The sequence below is a fragment of the Grammomys surdaster genome, unplaced genomic scaffold (genome assembly GCF_004785775.1).
Source record: "Grammomys surdaster isolate TR1022 unplaced genomic scaffold, NIH_TR_1.0 185, whole genome shotgun sequence".
NCBI classification, from domain to species: domain Eukaryota; kingdom Metazoa; phylum Chordata; class Mammalia; order Rodentia; family Muridae; genus Grammomys; species Grammomys surdaster.
The window spans coordinates 16011680-16027745 of record NW_021604630.1 but is presented as its reverse complement, the minus strand read 5'-3'; the positions used below and the strand labels follow the sequence as shown (position 1 = coordinate 16027745).

Genomic DNA, 16066 nt, shown 5'->3' with positions numbered 1-16066 from the left:
GCAAGAAGATTTAAGAGTGATATGAGGGAAGCCATTGTCGCTCACTGTTGTTCTCTTACCATATTAATTGGTCAGGGTATTTTATTTACTCTCATTTTTATATTATCTTGTCACCTTATAAACAAACTCATTCACAATAAAGCAATAAGGATTAGTGGCTGTGAATATATTATGTTATTTTCTTGGGATACTGACATAAAGGATCTTTAAATAGGTTATTTAATTTTTAATCCATATTTACAAGGTTTCCACGTTTGTGTGATAATATAACTAATAGACAAAGATTAATTTGTATTTTTTCAATTATTTTACACACCATGTATTACCAAGAACAATCTAGGCTTAAGAGGCGATAAATGTGTAGGTAGCTATCTCTGTTCTGTCATCAAGTGACTAAGGTTTCAAAGCAGGTGAAATCACATAACTATAACTCGACTGCATTTGCACATTTCTATTTCTTTATTGGTGCAATAAATAATATCAGACAAAGAATGTGGAAAGGTCTAAAAAACATAATCAATACTAATAACACCAAAATAACAGTTTACAAATAGGCTGGTGCAGACCAATTTCACATTCAATAACTTAAAATACAGCCAGTGTTTCCTATTTTCCTATGTAAAAGCAAAGTAATGGTTGGAGTGTATGCAATTTATACTACGTACATTTTATAAAAGAAGATAAATGAATCTATTAATCTTTTGACATGCAATACATAAATATATTAGCTTAAACTCATTGTATTATTTTATATACCCTTGTATAAACCAATTTTATCAGGTAGCCAAAGTTCTATTAAATATTCTAAAATTTTTTTCAACGTGAAAATCTAGGATTTATTTTTTTCTTTTTCTATTTCTTTCTTTCCATTTCCTTCCTGTTCCTTCCTTTCCCTTCCCTTTCTTTTTCAGAGTTGGGAATTAAACCTAAGGCAGGCAAACCCTCTGCCACTAAGCTACTTACTTCCCTAGAAGTTTTATTGTTGGCAGGGTTCTTCAAAGTTGGTGAGATGGCTTGAGCTCGCTTGCACTAGAGCCTAGGCAGACTTAGAGTTGTGAGCCATTCTGGCTAGTCTCTCAAGTGAGGTTTTTCAAGAGAAAGTTTTATTTTCCCTTTTAAGACATAGTGTTTTGATACAATGGATTACATATAAATGATTCATCACTATTGACTGTTTAGATCAATTCTGCATGTGGTCCTTTTTTTCAAGAAACAAAACACTATTTTCTACCTATTAAATAAATATACATCAACCTTCTAGGCCATTTATATTAGTTTTGATGCTATAGACATATATTAACAATATCCAATATGTTACTGATCTTATTTCCATATGTCACAGCTGCAAGTAGGAATCCCAGGATTGACTGCTGTGTTTTCTTAAAAAAAATCTAAATTTCTTTTAAAATAAAATACCTGAATTTCTGTTGGCTTTGGTACAAAACCACACACAAAACAAAACACACAAAGAACAGCAAAAAAAAAACCCAAAAATTTACATAAATCCAACAATGTATATTATATAAGTACTTTTAAAAGCTGAAAGTACAATGTAAACCATCCTATTGCTTAGTAAATTTTCACTTGTTTTCTGAAATGACTTCAGTATAATTAAATACTAGATAAATAACAGAGACTTACTAACAATTGTAGGCCCCAAAACAAACCTGAAGCAATATTCACTGTATGAAAACACGCTCACAGTGCAAACCTGAAGAAAATATGTTTCCATCTATATTCTATCCTTCATAAATTATTCTGAAATAAAGGACATTTCTAATAAATAAATAAACAATCTAAATATTCTCAGATAGTCATCAGGACTACCCATGTGTAGGGAATGAAGAAGTTAGACCAGTCAATAACGGTGAAAGCTCAGCTGATTATATTTAGTGTTTGCAGCAAGTTTTCTCTGGTGGTGCTCGGGGCTCAATTCCTGTTTGTTATTAGAAGATGCAGTTTTCCTGATTGACGGTGACAAACTTCACTCAAGGAAAAAAAATGTAAATTTCATAGCATTTCATGTTCCCTTCATTTTCTGCATGCTCTGACCTTACACTGGATCCACTCAAAATCTTGCTTCTTGCCTGGTCACAGAGATCATAATCCTTCAATTCTTGTTTAGGAGGATCTAGTTAAAACACAGACACACACACATAACACATAAAGCAGAACTTACGTAAGTCAAGATAATGACATTTAATGTTTACAGAAATTATATGAAGCAGTCAGGCATCTAATTAAAAACAATACATATAAAATAAAAGAATCAAGTATTTAAAAAAACTTTAGTTTACAAGCACATAGCTTTTTAAAAACTGTATTTCTCTTTTTTTTTCTATTTGTGCATAAAGGTAGCATGTGAATGTGCCATGGTCTGCATGTGGGATCCATGATCAGTTCCAGCACGTGGATTCAGGTTGAGGATTCGTGGCAAGTACATTTATCCACTAAGACGTCTCAGTGGCCCAGGTTCAGACTTTGTTAAGAAACTCCTTAGACACCCAGTTTCAGAGAGGTAGAGATGTAGGCAATCACATTAAGCTAGGGTTCTGTGCACTAATACGGACAATCAGTGTTAGTGTGAAGCTATTACAAGCAGAGTGAGACACTGTGTTCAGGGATGGCACTACTCTTTCAGTGCATTGGTCTTGTTTCGTAAGGTAGCGTAGTTTCTCAGAATACAAGTATGGAAGACCCTAGGCAGCTGAATCACAACAGTTACATAAACAGATAAACAGCCCTGATCTTCTCTCAGTATTTTGGACCACTACTTCCCAATGTGGATTCTATATATTGCAAGACTTCAAAGCTACTTCACAAAATACTGAGCACTGCAGGTTCTTTTTAGAAAGACAAAAACAAACAGTAGCATCCTGAAAGCTCATAAATTCTATGAGAAAAGTAGCAACATAAATTCTGCAAGGAAAGTAACAACGTGGCCATTTCTTTTACATTTCTCAGAGTTGACAAAGTGTGATGGCTGGTTAGTGTTGTCAACTTGACAGGAGCTATAGATACCTGGGAGACAGGCCACTGGACATGCTTGTGGGAGTTACACTGGCTGCATAATGTGAGGTGGGTGATTCACTGCTCTCTGGCTGGGATTCTGAGTAGTATAAATGGGGACAGGAAGTAAGTGGCAGGATGCGGTGACTGCTCTCTGCTTCCCGACTGTGATGAGGTGTGAGCAGCTGCTCCATGCTTCTGGGTCTTCCTGCCAGGAGGGACTGGGTACCCTTAGACTGTAAGCCAGAATAAATCCTTTCTCCCTTAAGTTGCTTTTGCTAAAGTATTTTATCATAGCCACAGGAAATATACAGCTATCAAGCAAATGTTCTTTTTAAAAGTCACTTGGGGGAACGTATAAAGTGCTTCAAACTTGAGAGAAATAGTAAGAAATAATACATAAGAACATATACTCATCTAAAATAAGCAACAAAACCTCTATCATGGAAATCTAACACAGCCGACCAACATGATACAGTTATTATTGATATGACTTCCTGATTCATCCTCAGTTACTACAATGAAGGGTGATAACATTAAGTAAAAAAACTATTTTACCATAAGAACAAAGGCAGCTCAAATCATGGTTTGTCATTCACTAGCAAGTTATCCTGAGAAATCACTTTCTAATTCTTGACTCTTCTATGTTGTTAAATGAGTTATCAATCTAGTACGGGGCATAGTTGCTAAGGCTTATAACCCCTGTACTCTGATGATAGAAGCAAGAGAATCCTGAGTTCAAACCCACAAAACTCCAAAGCTAGGGGTGTAAACCAGTGATAAAGTGGCTGCCTCGAATGCCCAAGGCCATAGGATGGTCCTCAGCAATGCAGGCAAGGTGAGAGACGTGTGAGGATGAAGAGGAATGCTTACTATACTGGCACGCACCTAAACTCCTTAACAGTAAAGCTGCCATTTTTGTGGCAGCAATTTAGAAGCAAGTTCCTCCAAAGGAGTGACACCTGTTCTGAATGAGTCCTATGTTACAAAGTACAGCTTAGATTTATTATCTTATACCTGCACAGGGAACTACAAATCTAATGAAAAATTCTTCCTTCCTTTTTCCTTTCTTGGGAGAATATGTCTGTGCCCCAGTGTGGCTTGGAAGTGGCTATGGTACTGAGGATGACCTTGCATTTCTGATTCTCCTGCTTCTGTCTCAGATGCTGGGAAAAGGGAATGTACCACCTGTGCTTTATGTGGTTCTGGAGACAGAGCACAGGGCCTCAGGCCTGCTAGCTGAGCATTCTACCAACTCAGCAATGGCCTCAGCTCCTTAGCATACAGTTTTTAAACTACAATACCCTCACTGTCTCCACAAATTGTAGGTGATAATTAGATTTCTATTAGCTACTCTCTTCTCTTGTGGTACATGGGATTGAACATGTGTTCTACCACTAAGATCTAACCCAGATCTAATGTCTAGACATTATAAAAAAATGGTGATTCTTCATAATTATTGAAACAGCTAGGATAAGCCTAAGCTAACATACTTATCTGCTGTGAAGTTCCTTTTTCAGGCAGGATTTGAAGGTCGGATACTTCTGGACTGTTTTATAACCCTGTGGAATAAAGGATTACAAATGTTCAAATGTACGCACAGCATTATTTAATTTATATGTTGACTGTAAGCCAAACTTGTGCAAGCAGCATGCTGCTGGTTACCAGAGCCTGGGAGGGTTGGTAGACAGAGGAACAACTGAACCAACAGATACAGTGTTCCAGTCAGAGAAGAGAAATGCCTTCTCAAGATGGCCACAGAATGGCGACCAAGGCTAACAATCATGTGCATTTCAGAACTGCTCACAAATAGAATCCAACAGCTGATACTATAAACAAGTATGAGATTACATGAATTAGATTACCCCACAATGCATTCATCTAACAAGATGTATCCCATAAAAACAGACAATGAGTATATTTGTCCCTTCAAAATTGTAAAGCTTGTGTGTAAACACAAGTAAGCCATGACGAAGCGCAGGTGCATGGAATAGTGACCACAGTGAGAGTCACTGTGCTGAAGAGGGAAAATCATGCCAAAGGCTTACAGTGGGGGTCATATTAAACTTAACCTTCTTTTTTTGAGGAATAATAAATGGATTTCCATGCCCATCCTTAAAAGTGTCTCTAGTGTCCACTAGGTGGCACTTAAGTACAACAGCAGTTTTTTCAAGACAGCTTGGGCAGAAAGTCATTCAACAAATCTTTGAATTTCAATGACTGAGGTGATATATTTTTTTCTATATATGGATTTTTCTACTTAAAATGTTTATCTCTCACTATACCAGCTGTTAATTTTAAAAGGATTTTTTCCTCTTCTGTTTCTGGAATATCCATTAAGTATGTCAGATGTGTAAACACTTATTAAGCCACATTATAACTGGAATTAAAAAAAAATGATTTTGGGAAAAGGAAGGATGAACCCGTTATCTTTTAGTATGTCAGTATGTTGATCAGAAAAACAGTAAGGAAACAGAACTGATTCTCAGTTTATTTTAAACCATAGTATAGAGAATGCATGCTGACTTAAAGCCTCGGTTCCCTCCAGGAAGCTTCTGATGTACAGGAGGAGGAAGAGGGATATTTACTAGCGAGTCTGAAAGCTAATGGGAAAACTAAGGAAAAAATCAAAACAAAGCCACCATACCCTTCCTCTACACAGCAATAAAGATATCCCCCAACTGAACATAAAAATAAGCAATCAAACTTACTAATATATTTCAAAAATTTATCTTTTATCACCTTACATTTTTTGAAAGCAGGTTAAAAAATAAGCACTTCATGTTTATAGCCTTAAATTTTCACATAATTTTTTTCTGAACTTAGATTTAAAACAAATTATCAAGAGGCTTGAAATCTGCAGGCTTACCCGGAACCCTCTATGGAGTCTGTCTTTCATAATCCCAATAAATTCTTTATAACTTAATTGGTCATCTTTGTCAACATCAAAAATCTTGAAGACAGTGTTCACCAAATGTGGTGAAAGTTTCAGTCCAGTAGCTACGTATACAGCACGCTTAAATTCATCTAGATAAATGTCATAAAAAAGAAAAAGCAGTATTTTAGCACATGATGGTAATTATTGCAGAGGTTGTAAAAAGTATTTTGTAAGCATGAGCCATGAAGGTATACTGCAAATGTCTTTCAGTCAGGGAAAAAGAAGACACTGTGGCTGTAACGAAGAGAGCAAGGGCAATAACATACCCTTAACAAGGAATGTTGAATGAGTAGGAACCATCAGGAAGAGACACTGCAGAGGCTATTATGATAAACAAATCCCTGAGAAACAGTTGAGATGGGAGACAGGATTTGCAGAAATAATCATTACACAGGATCACACAAAACATGGTGAAATTAATTAATTTCACCAAGAGTGTTGGGAAAACTAGACACACATGTATAAACAGATATTGAATCTTTATACACAGAAATGGATTAAAGAATTAAAGCATTAGATGAAAACTAATATTTCCCAGGGAAAAAGGTTTACGTCATTGGTCTGGGTAAAGTGCTCCGTGTATTTGGAGATGCGTGATTAATTCTATCTACAGTGCAGACACAGAAGGATGGAGAAAAGGGCAGGCAATGACTTCAAAAGGCTAGGATTGTGTACTGGAGCTAAGCCCGGAAGGATGGATGGTTTTAGCTGTGGGAATGAGAAATGACAGATGAGCGAACCTGAAGGGACCAGGGAGTATGTGGACAATGAGCAATCTGCTGAGGTAGATCTCAGAGAACAGAGGATCTGGGGGGTAGCGAGGAAATGCTGCATAGATGGTGGGGTTGGGAACCTTCATACTCTCCTATAGACAGCTGGGAAACTTGAGAAGTTGTCCACAGCAGTTGTGATTTTTGTTTTAGAGAAGTCTTCTGTGTGTTTCAGGAAGAGCTAGTGAGGGTATGCTGCCTAGGTGTCTACTGCAATAGTCTTTAGTAGGCGTGCTGAAAGCAGCAAGGAAAGGAACACGCAGATATTATTCCAAACATGTGAAAAGGGAACACAAACTTTCTCCTCTTTTCTAGTTCCTTAAAATAAAAGAACAACCTTCTGCTCTGAACCAAATACACCGATACTAATTTCTTTTGAAAGCGTATATTATTCCAGTAAGATATATTACATATTAAATATATGATATATATCATATATTAAGTATATAGATTTCACTTGTTGAGACATGCCTTCCAATGTTTGAACACACAGTTTAGAAAAAGAATGGCTATGAAAGAATGTTCAGGTTTCTTTTATTCAATGACTAAGTGAGCGTACACAAAAGCTGGGAGTTGAACCCACCCCCACATGGTCACTACCCCTGTCCTGTCTCTGCTTCTGAGAGAAGTAACTGGCATCAATAGTTAGGGTGCAGTTTCACATTCCCCTAGGAGTTGAGCATAAAAAAAATTTCAAGACTATAGTCTGAAATCTAACAAAATAGATCTGGCAGAGGCAGGAAAATTGCCTTAAAGATGTGAACAAATCCTACACAGCAGGGTCCTTTTAGTAAGGACAAGGTTCTAAGGGAGAGAACCTAGAAGGATTTGGCCAACCTATGAACAAAGACAGAGGCAGTCCCAGGAACATCAGTATTTCAAGTTATATGACAGATGTGCTTTTTTGCAAATAAATAAAAGAATCAATTTTATGTATCACTCTTGAAAAACCCGTTAGTATAAGTTAATGGCTAAGAGGTGCTGCTCATGTATCTCTGGTTTCTGATTAAGATCATGAGAATTCCTGGAACTGGTGAATGGCCAGCAGCAGCTTCTATGAGTTGATATCTGTTCCCTGATGTTACCAAGTAGTTATGAGTTTTCTTCTTTGACCTTTTACAATAAATATTATTTGTTCTCCCTTATAATATGAAGGCCAAATATAAGTCCAGTAATAAATCAGAATATTTCCTTAGACTCTCCATAACTTTAGGTTTCAGAACTGATTTCCCACAGAAATGATAAAAACCAGGCTTTGAGGAAAGCTGAGGCATGATCAAACATATCTCACTAGCCTGTTACCAAAACCTCTGGGAAGAAGAAGAAGGTAGGGCTGTTTTGACACTGCCATTTTGAAAGATGATTCTTACCTTGTCCTATAGAACGGCTTGCAAAGTTATACATATTGAGAGCTATTGCAAAGTCTTCTAAGTTGTTTAGAAACTGGAAAAATGACCTGAATTCATCAAATGTGATACCCTATTTTGGGAAAATAAATGTGAAAAATTAGTATTGACAGATGTATTGGAATAAAAGAAAACATTAGGAACTGTAATATATTTCGTAATCAAGCACTCCAGGTTTGTTTGGAAAAATTTCTCCAAATAAACTTAGGACTTGGGCACATTTATTTCTATTGGGTAGAACTGCTACATGCTTCAATAAAAATGACTAGAAAAATTCTGATTATGATAATCTTCTAAGTATCATTTATTAAACCTATAGGAGCCCATAAAAACACATTTGCTTTGCATATTTGTTCCTTTATATGATTCTGGATTAGGTCATCAAGACATTTATAAGACAATACAAAAATCTAATCGTCCGCGTCAAACTGTCATTTTGTTGATCTTGCTCAGCCATGAATATGCAGCCATGATATCAGGGGATGTGCAAGTGACAATGGGAAATTGCATTGAGAGGTCCAACACTGAAAGCGCTGAGGATAAAGGACCTGTGCTCAGAGCAGCCTGTTCTGAGATGCCATGGTCATAGGCTGTGATTCTACCCCAAGTGCTATTTCAGTTAATAGGAACATTATTTGAAAAACAAAAATTACTGTATCCCAAGTTTGGATATAATCAACAAAATTTAAATAATTCAATATACAGTAAAAGAGAGGCAGAGAGAGAACATAGAGCCCGCAGCTCCAGCTTCCCAAATCCTCGCTGAGTACAGGGTAAGCGAAGAGGATCACTGATAAGTGTGCTGGGCAGCCAGGGAACTAACTAGGAAGCTAGCTTTTCCAGGCCCCAATTTAAAACTTAAACATGGCAACAGTTTCCTATCAGTCTTAGTAGCTCCATCAGAATGAACTCTAAGTCCCCTCTCTTCCTGTCCACCGAGTTCTATCAGACCCGACATACAATGATGATAATCTTCTCAGCACTTACTACTGTCCTGGTTTTTGAAAGGTCTTTAGCATTTTCTCAAATAACCTAAGCCTGTCCCTCCTCCCCAGGCCCTTGCTGTGTGCTGCTCTCCTGTCTACAACACTCGCCATCCAGATCTTGGCACAGCTTGCTGCAGACAGGCTCTGCTCAAAGCTACATTGGAAGAACTCTCAGATACAGAGGCCTTCTTTTCCAGTCTCCATATCCTTGTCCTGCCCAAAGTAATTGCCTTTATCTGAAAATATCTTTCTTTTTACTTATTTTGCCTTTCTAGCAGTGTATATTCCTACTGAAAAAGAATTTGGCTATCTTGTAGCTTTATCATTTGTTCTTATAATAAGGCTTATAGATATTTAGTGTCTGTGAATGGAAATGAAAGTAGTTTAGAAATGTTAAGTGCCATTCAAATATCACCTTTTCTTTCTTTTCTTTTACTGGGAAGAAAAGGGTGAGTGGTGGACCGAAGGGAGAGATTTAAGTAGAGTACAGTAGAAGAGCCACTGCCCTAGAGTCTTGGGTTTGAGTGGACAAGTGCCTTAGGTCCTTAGTATCTCCTTTCCCAAAAGAAATATGTCAATGCCTGCAAGGTTGTTGTGAGAGTTGATGAGGGAATCCAGATCAAGCAATCACCACACTGAATCCATGATGCTGTGATTTTTTTCTATGATAATAATTGTAGAGATACTTCTATAATTAACTTTGTAGAAAAGCTGAATTTAACTTCAGATTTTTTTTATTTTGGAATAATTTTAAATATAAAAATTAATCATAAAAAACTGTGAAAACTTTCTATAAAGTAATCCTGGAATTTGACCTTCTGAGTCTGTTTTTCAAGTTTCTATTTAGAAAAAAGATTAAAGGTCCTATGTAACACTATAGTAGCTTAAGTAGCATAATTATGATTTTTATTTCTAGGGAATTATCTACTGGTCAGGAAAACACAGCTTAGTGGGCAAAACAGATGTAAGTGACTTGATTAAAAGATAGTGTAAACTAATAGCCCAATGCATCAAAGTCTCTCCCCATCCCCAGATCCTTAGGAGAGTCTGAGAATTGTTAACACTGTCACAGTGTATCCACTCTAAACAAACTCAAACTATTTGCAAGTTTTCTTCAGCAGTTTAACCTGATCCTTCCATAAACACAAACAGACGACAGAGATCCCAGGCTTAAAGGGATACTTGTGGCAGTAGTTCTATTTGACTGCAGTGAAGCATTCAAATACCACTAGATAATGCAACTGCTCAAAAGGGCTGACACCACATTTGCTACCAAGCAAATAGACAAGGACTTGTCTTGGGTTCTTAACCATTCATGCCACCAAAAGCTGCTGAAAAGCCTCTTCAAACGTAGATAAGATCACTCACTCATCAATGGCTCTCTTCAAATGACCTTTTATTAGAGGTGCCATAGAAATGAACAGTGAGTGAAAAAAATAATGCCAATACCAGCTGCCTTACATGTTTTGGTACTAGTCAAAACACCAGAATAACTGATCAGAATTCTCTTGAAAAACAGTACTAGTCATAATTTGAAGAAAACAAACAACAACAAAAACCCTAACAGCCTTAAAGACTTTTAAGTGTTTCCAAGAATAATGATCTCTACTCAAATATAATATATCCAAGCATAGGTTTTAATTCACAGAGGAGCTAGATTAATAAAGTTATTTAATAAGTCATTATAAAATGGCTTTTACTAAATAGTGTGCTTCAAGATAATGGCTATGAAAAAATAAACAAAGGATTAAGCACCTTTTCTTCAGGTATACTGTAGCGCACATTTTCCAAAAATACTGATGTATTTTCCACATTAGTATATCGTAAAAGAATATGGGCAAAATCTTCTTCACTGATAGTATTCATTCCATTAGAGTAGGAAAGAAATTCTATTTCTAGAACTTCTGTTTGTAGATTATCCATAAATCTGTGATAAAATAATAAAAAATAAGCACAATAAATGATCAGACATTTACCATCCTAGGAAAGGTTATATGGAAATGATTTAATTATTACTGCTCAATGATTGTGGTACCTGAACCAGTAGCCTCTCTCTTGGAGTTTAAGCCTGCCTGTCTGGAAAATGGTTAACAGCATCTTGTAGGGTAGAGAAGAGAATGGCCATTTTTACTGTGGCTTATTGAGACTGAGGAACTGACTGAGGGAGATATAATACTGCATGTACTCAGTTTTTATCTTTTAGATGTTGTGGATCGTTATTAATATACCTGAAGACATCAATGGCAATGCATACTACACAGAATATTTTCCATTAAGACCAGAACAGCACAGTTTTACTGTATCAGATGGTTTCCCAAGAACACCCGACCTTAGGCGTCTAATAATTTTAAACAGAAATTTAGCTCACCTATAAAAATCTTCAAAGTTGAGCTCAGCTTTTCCTTTCTTTCCAAAAAAGTGTACCAGAAGTGTAGTATCTGCTACTAAGCTTGTGATGTCATCAGCACGCTTAAAAACATAATTTAAAATTAGTAACAAGAAAACAAACAAACAAACAACAAACAAACAAACAAACAAACAAACCATATTCTTCCAAGAATTTTATCAAAATATAAGTCAAGAAAGGTTGGAGAGGTGGTTCACTGGTTAAGAGCACTTGCTGCTCTTCTCAAGGACACAGATTTGGTTTCCAGCATCCACATGATGACTCCTAACCACCCACAACTCCAGGTCCAGGCCATCTCATATCCCTTCTCGTCTCCACATACACAGGCACATACATGGTATACATACATACACACACACAGGCAAAACACTTTTATATGTAAAATAAACCCAAGAATGAAAAGGTACAAGCATTAGAATGGAGAACAAAGACTATACTCATGGATGTAACCATAACTAAAATATTCAAATTTTAAAAATAGGAACTTGAGCAATACTGATCTTTATTGTCGAAAATGTTCATCAGTTATATTTTAAAAGTATTCTACTTAAAATTATAATACATATAGGGTACCTATCCTGTTGACTATCAATAGGAATGCTGTTCTCTAACCACATGTATTATATCACAACCAGTTTTGAAGTATGTGATAATGTGTTTAGAAAGAGGAACTACAGTAGTAACTTATCACTGGTACTGTTTTCAAAGATAAGCATCATATAATTTTTGAATGGTCAAGAATTCCACAGGATTTTTCCTTCTTTACTCAACTTAAACTCTATTTCCACAAACATTTTCCTAACATGTTTGATTATAGTCCTCACAAGATGCAATTGCTCTATGCAACTTCCAACTTTATTGCTTCATTAGTCTTCCTCTCTTCTTTTCTTTGTCATCACCTCATAATTACTTCATAAATTCAGGTACACAATTCAGGAAATTCAAATAATTACAACTCATAGGAAATGTAAGAAGAAAATGCAGGCCCACCATTTTCAACACTAATATAAATGGTTGTGTATGTCCTCTGTGGTGGTAGCTGAGATAGTACTTATCACAAGTCACAACACAGGATGTTCTTCTAGAAAAGATGGGTCTAGTAGTAGCTGCATTTCGTGTATCAGCTACAAGACACGTGCTGATCTTACTCTGACTCCTCCAAGCTCTCCTCCCCGTCTCTCACAGGGAAGTTGTTTTAGCAACATTAGTAGGGTCTTTCTTTCCTTTCTCCGTGGGTCAAATACTTTCTTATAAGAATTAGAATGCGGTAGATACTGGATTATCTATTTCCCCTTAGATGTCCACTCAATTAAGCTGCTTTTTAAAAAGTGATCCATGCTACTTGGATTATTTATATCTATCTTAAAAACTCAACCTTTTGAGCCCGATGTGATTTCACATTGCTTTAATCCCAGCACTTGGGAGACTGAGATGGGAGAGTCAAGAGTTTAAGTTTCAGGGTAGGTGGTGTTATATGAATCCCTATCTCAAAAACAAACAAACAAACAAACCCACACCCAAGTGTAGCCAAACACAACTGTCCAAAACTCCTCTCTTGTAGAGAATAAGTTAAAGTTATTGAAATTCTTTAGCAAGTGTTCTGTGTATAATTAAGTAATTGAGGATGGATGGATTTCTTACTGGTCCCCAGTACACAGTTCCTGTACAGTCTGGGAGAGCTCTAGTACTCATCTCATTTAAATTTCCTGACAAGCCACAGCATCCTCAGTGGTCAGTCCCCGAGGAAAGCCACTCTCCCACACTCCCACACCACAACCTGTCCAAAGATCAGACAGCAGACCCACCTGGTGGCTAGAGGAGAAAACAATACAGGTAGCCAAATATCACATACTATCTCTAAAAATATCTACTTGCCAAGCATATTATGAATGTTGAAGGATGAGAGGTACCCGTCCTTGCAGTGTCCCACGTGACAAGAGAGTAACCCTGGAAGACACTACATCACTCCTAACTTGGTGGAGGAGGTACTGTTCTAATGGGAAAAGGACAGGATTTAAAATCAGAGGTCTTCACTTCAATGTCCTTCCGGACCTTTGACTTCCTTATCTGAAGAGAGAAGTAACCCTGTCTATACTAACTTGTAGGAGAATGCTACAACATGAAGATAAAGTGTACGCATGCCCCTGTTGGTAGTCACAGGTGCAAAGATCTATTGATTTTTGCCTCAAAGAGCTTAATTGTAAATGGGGTGTGGTGGATATCTTGGAGGCAGGCTCGAGCTGAGTTTAAGGATGGGTACTAGTCTATTAGTATGAAAAAATAATGTACCTGTGTGCAAGCTACACAGATGGAGCAGGTGGTAGATTTCTTTCCTTTATTAATTGAAAACATTTTCATACATATATTCATTCATATATGCTAACCATGCTTTACTTTTTGTCAAGTTTAAAAAGATGAAATATGACTTAGATGACAAAACTTTTCAAGGATCATAGAAAAAAGGATCACTACAGAGTCTGCTTACTTATTTGTTATTGAAATTAAATCTATATACATCTGAAAACAAAGACCTTCAAAATGAGAGGATGCAGGGGCACGTGGATGTGGATACTGCCTTATGCTGTGCTGCCTCCACATTCATAGTGAGGGGACTTAAGATGTTTACACGGGCTTCTACAATGACTGAGGCTCTTCTGTTCACTGAGCAGATCGGACCTTCACTTACGGTTTTCAGTGTCCAATCTTAGTAGCTTCAGGTTGTGTTTATTCAAGTAATCCAGATCCTCAGAGGAATAAGGAACAGCTTGACAGCAGAGGTGGGGAAACCAGAAAATGCAAATGGGGACCCCACGCCCGTCTGAAACCGAGCACTGGAGCCACTGGGAGAGCTACACCAGTGTCCTTGGCATCATACAGTTTACACAACAAATTACAAGAAGGTGGAAAGAAAAAGAAAAGACTTTATTTCTTTGATTCTTGTGCTTATTGTTAAAAAAATGAATTCGAGTGGTTTGCAAAAAACAGTGCAAAAAAACCTCCAAGTGAAAAGAGACCCTTGTGGCCATTTAGACATAAGCTCACTAATTTTTTTGTTTTTTAAAGCTAAAAATGATATTAGCTGGGAAGGAGCTTGGTAGACAGAGTGCGGTATAGGGGTATAGGTAAGTAGTAGTGTGTATTTAATATGCTTCAGTCCTCAGCACCAATAATAACCACATGACCAAACTTAATTTAAATTTCAAAATTTGTATAAAATACAAATTTATCAAACTATTAAAATAAAGTTTTAAGATAGCCTTTTAAACAAATTTCTATTGATTACAATGTAAAAAAACCTTAATCATCAGCAAAGAAAAACTTTCAAATTTGATATAATAAAATTTCTGAAATAAAGCAATGGATAAGTATTACTTATAGCACAAAGACATTAAATTTCATTTGTAAAAGTCAAAGTAATCCTTGTACTAAACCACTGTTTTCAATGCTGTTTGATATACTTGTCATATTGCACTCTGAATTATTTTGAGCAGAAATTAGTCCCAGCTGTTCACATATGCAAATCTTCTTTATATAATATTAAAGTGATTTTTAAAACATGGTTTCTTCTTTATAATTTAACATGCCAACAGTTTAAAGCAGTTGTGGGATGAGAAAGTGTAAGGCTAAGCTCTTATTTACCTATAATATTTTAAGAGTTGTATATTATATGCAATGAAGAAATACATAAGTAAATTTCCAAGCTTTCCTTCTGAACTAGTTTGTGTCTTGAAATACAAATGCTATAAGTAATTCTTTTATACAAGTTGTGACTTACAGTGGATTCTCATTTTCTATAATGTAGGAGTGCAGTAACAGAGACTCTCCAAGTAAGACATCACCCAAAACTTTATTTAAAACACAGAAAAACAAAAGAAATCACAAATAATTGGTATTTATTTTAGATATTGATGTGTGTGTGTACACATGCCATCGTACATGCATAAGACATCAATCCTAGATGTATTTCTTAAACACCATCTACCTAGTCCTTTAAGACTGGGTCTCCAATGAACCTGGGCTTTGACAATGAAACTAGACTGCCTGCCCAGCAAGCACCATGGATCTGCACTCCTGTCTCTTCCTCATCACCGCTGGCTTTAAAGAACACATAATGTGCCTTGTGTTAGTTCTTTCCATGGATGCTGGACACTGAACTCTGGTCCCCATGCTTGTGTGTCAAGCACTCCAACAACACTGTATCATAGTGCCTTACTTTTTGAAGTTAATGTTTAAAAACGATATTAGATATCAAGTTTAATATTATATATTTAAATTCCTGTTGATGACGGCACTAAATTAATAGGGGAATAGAGGCAGTCTATCCCAAGGGCAGTACAAAAGTGTCTACTAGTAAAATTTAAGCCATATTATAACAAAATCTGAGTTGGTCTATTTTTTATTTAAACATGAACTGGCAGTCTTAAGTTAATACAAAGATAAATTTCTAATTCTTTGACTGAATCTCATATTTCTGTACCCCTTCCCTTAAGGTACTCACTATTAGCTGAGGAAGTTAATTGTTTAAATCTAACATAAGAACAGCCATGATT

General features: G+C 36.4%; 1 protein-coding gene across 1 annotated transcript in view; it reads right to left on the bottom strand.

Moving 5' to 3' along the window:
• Positions 1-436: 436 nt before the first annotated feature.
• The window catches only part of Micu3 (mitochondrial calcium uptake family member 3), a 73251-nt gene continuing 57621 nt past the window's right edge, over positions 437-16066 (bottom strand). The window contains exons 10-15 of the mRNA XM_028768294.1: positions 11478-11578; positions 10865-11036; positions 8088-8196; positions 5879-6036; positions 4503-4571; positions 437-2131 (exon numbers count right to left, since the gene is read on the bottom strand). Of these exons, the coding sequence (XP_028624127.1) occupies positions 4503-4571; positions 5879-6036; positions 8088-8196; positions 10865-11036; positions 11478-11578 (609 nt within the window). The 3' untranslated portion in view covers positions 437-2131. The remainder of the gene's footprint in view (positions 2132-4502; positions 4572-5878; positions 6037-8087; positions 8197-10864; positions 11037-11477; positions 11579-16066) is intronic.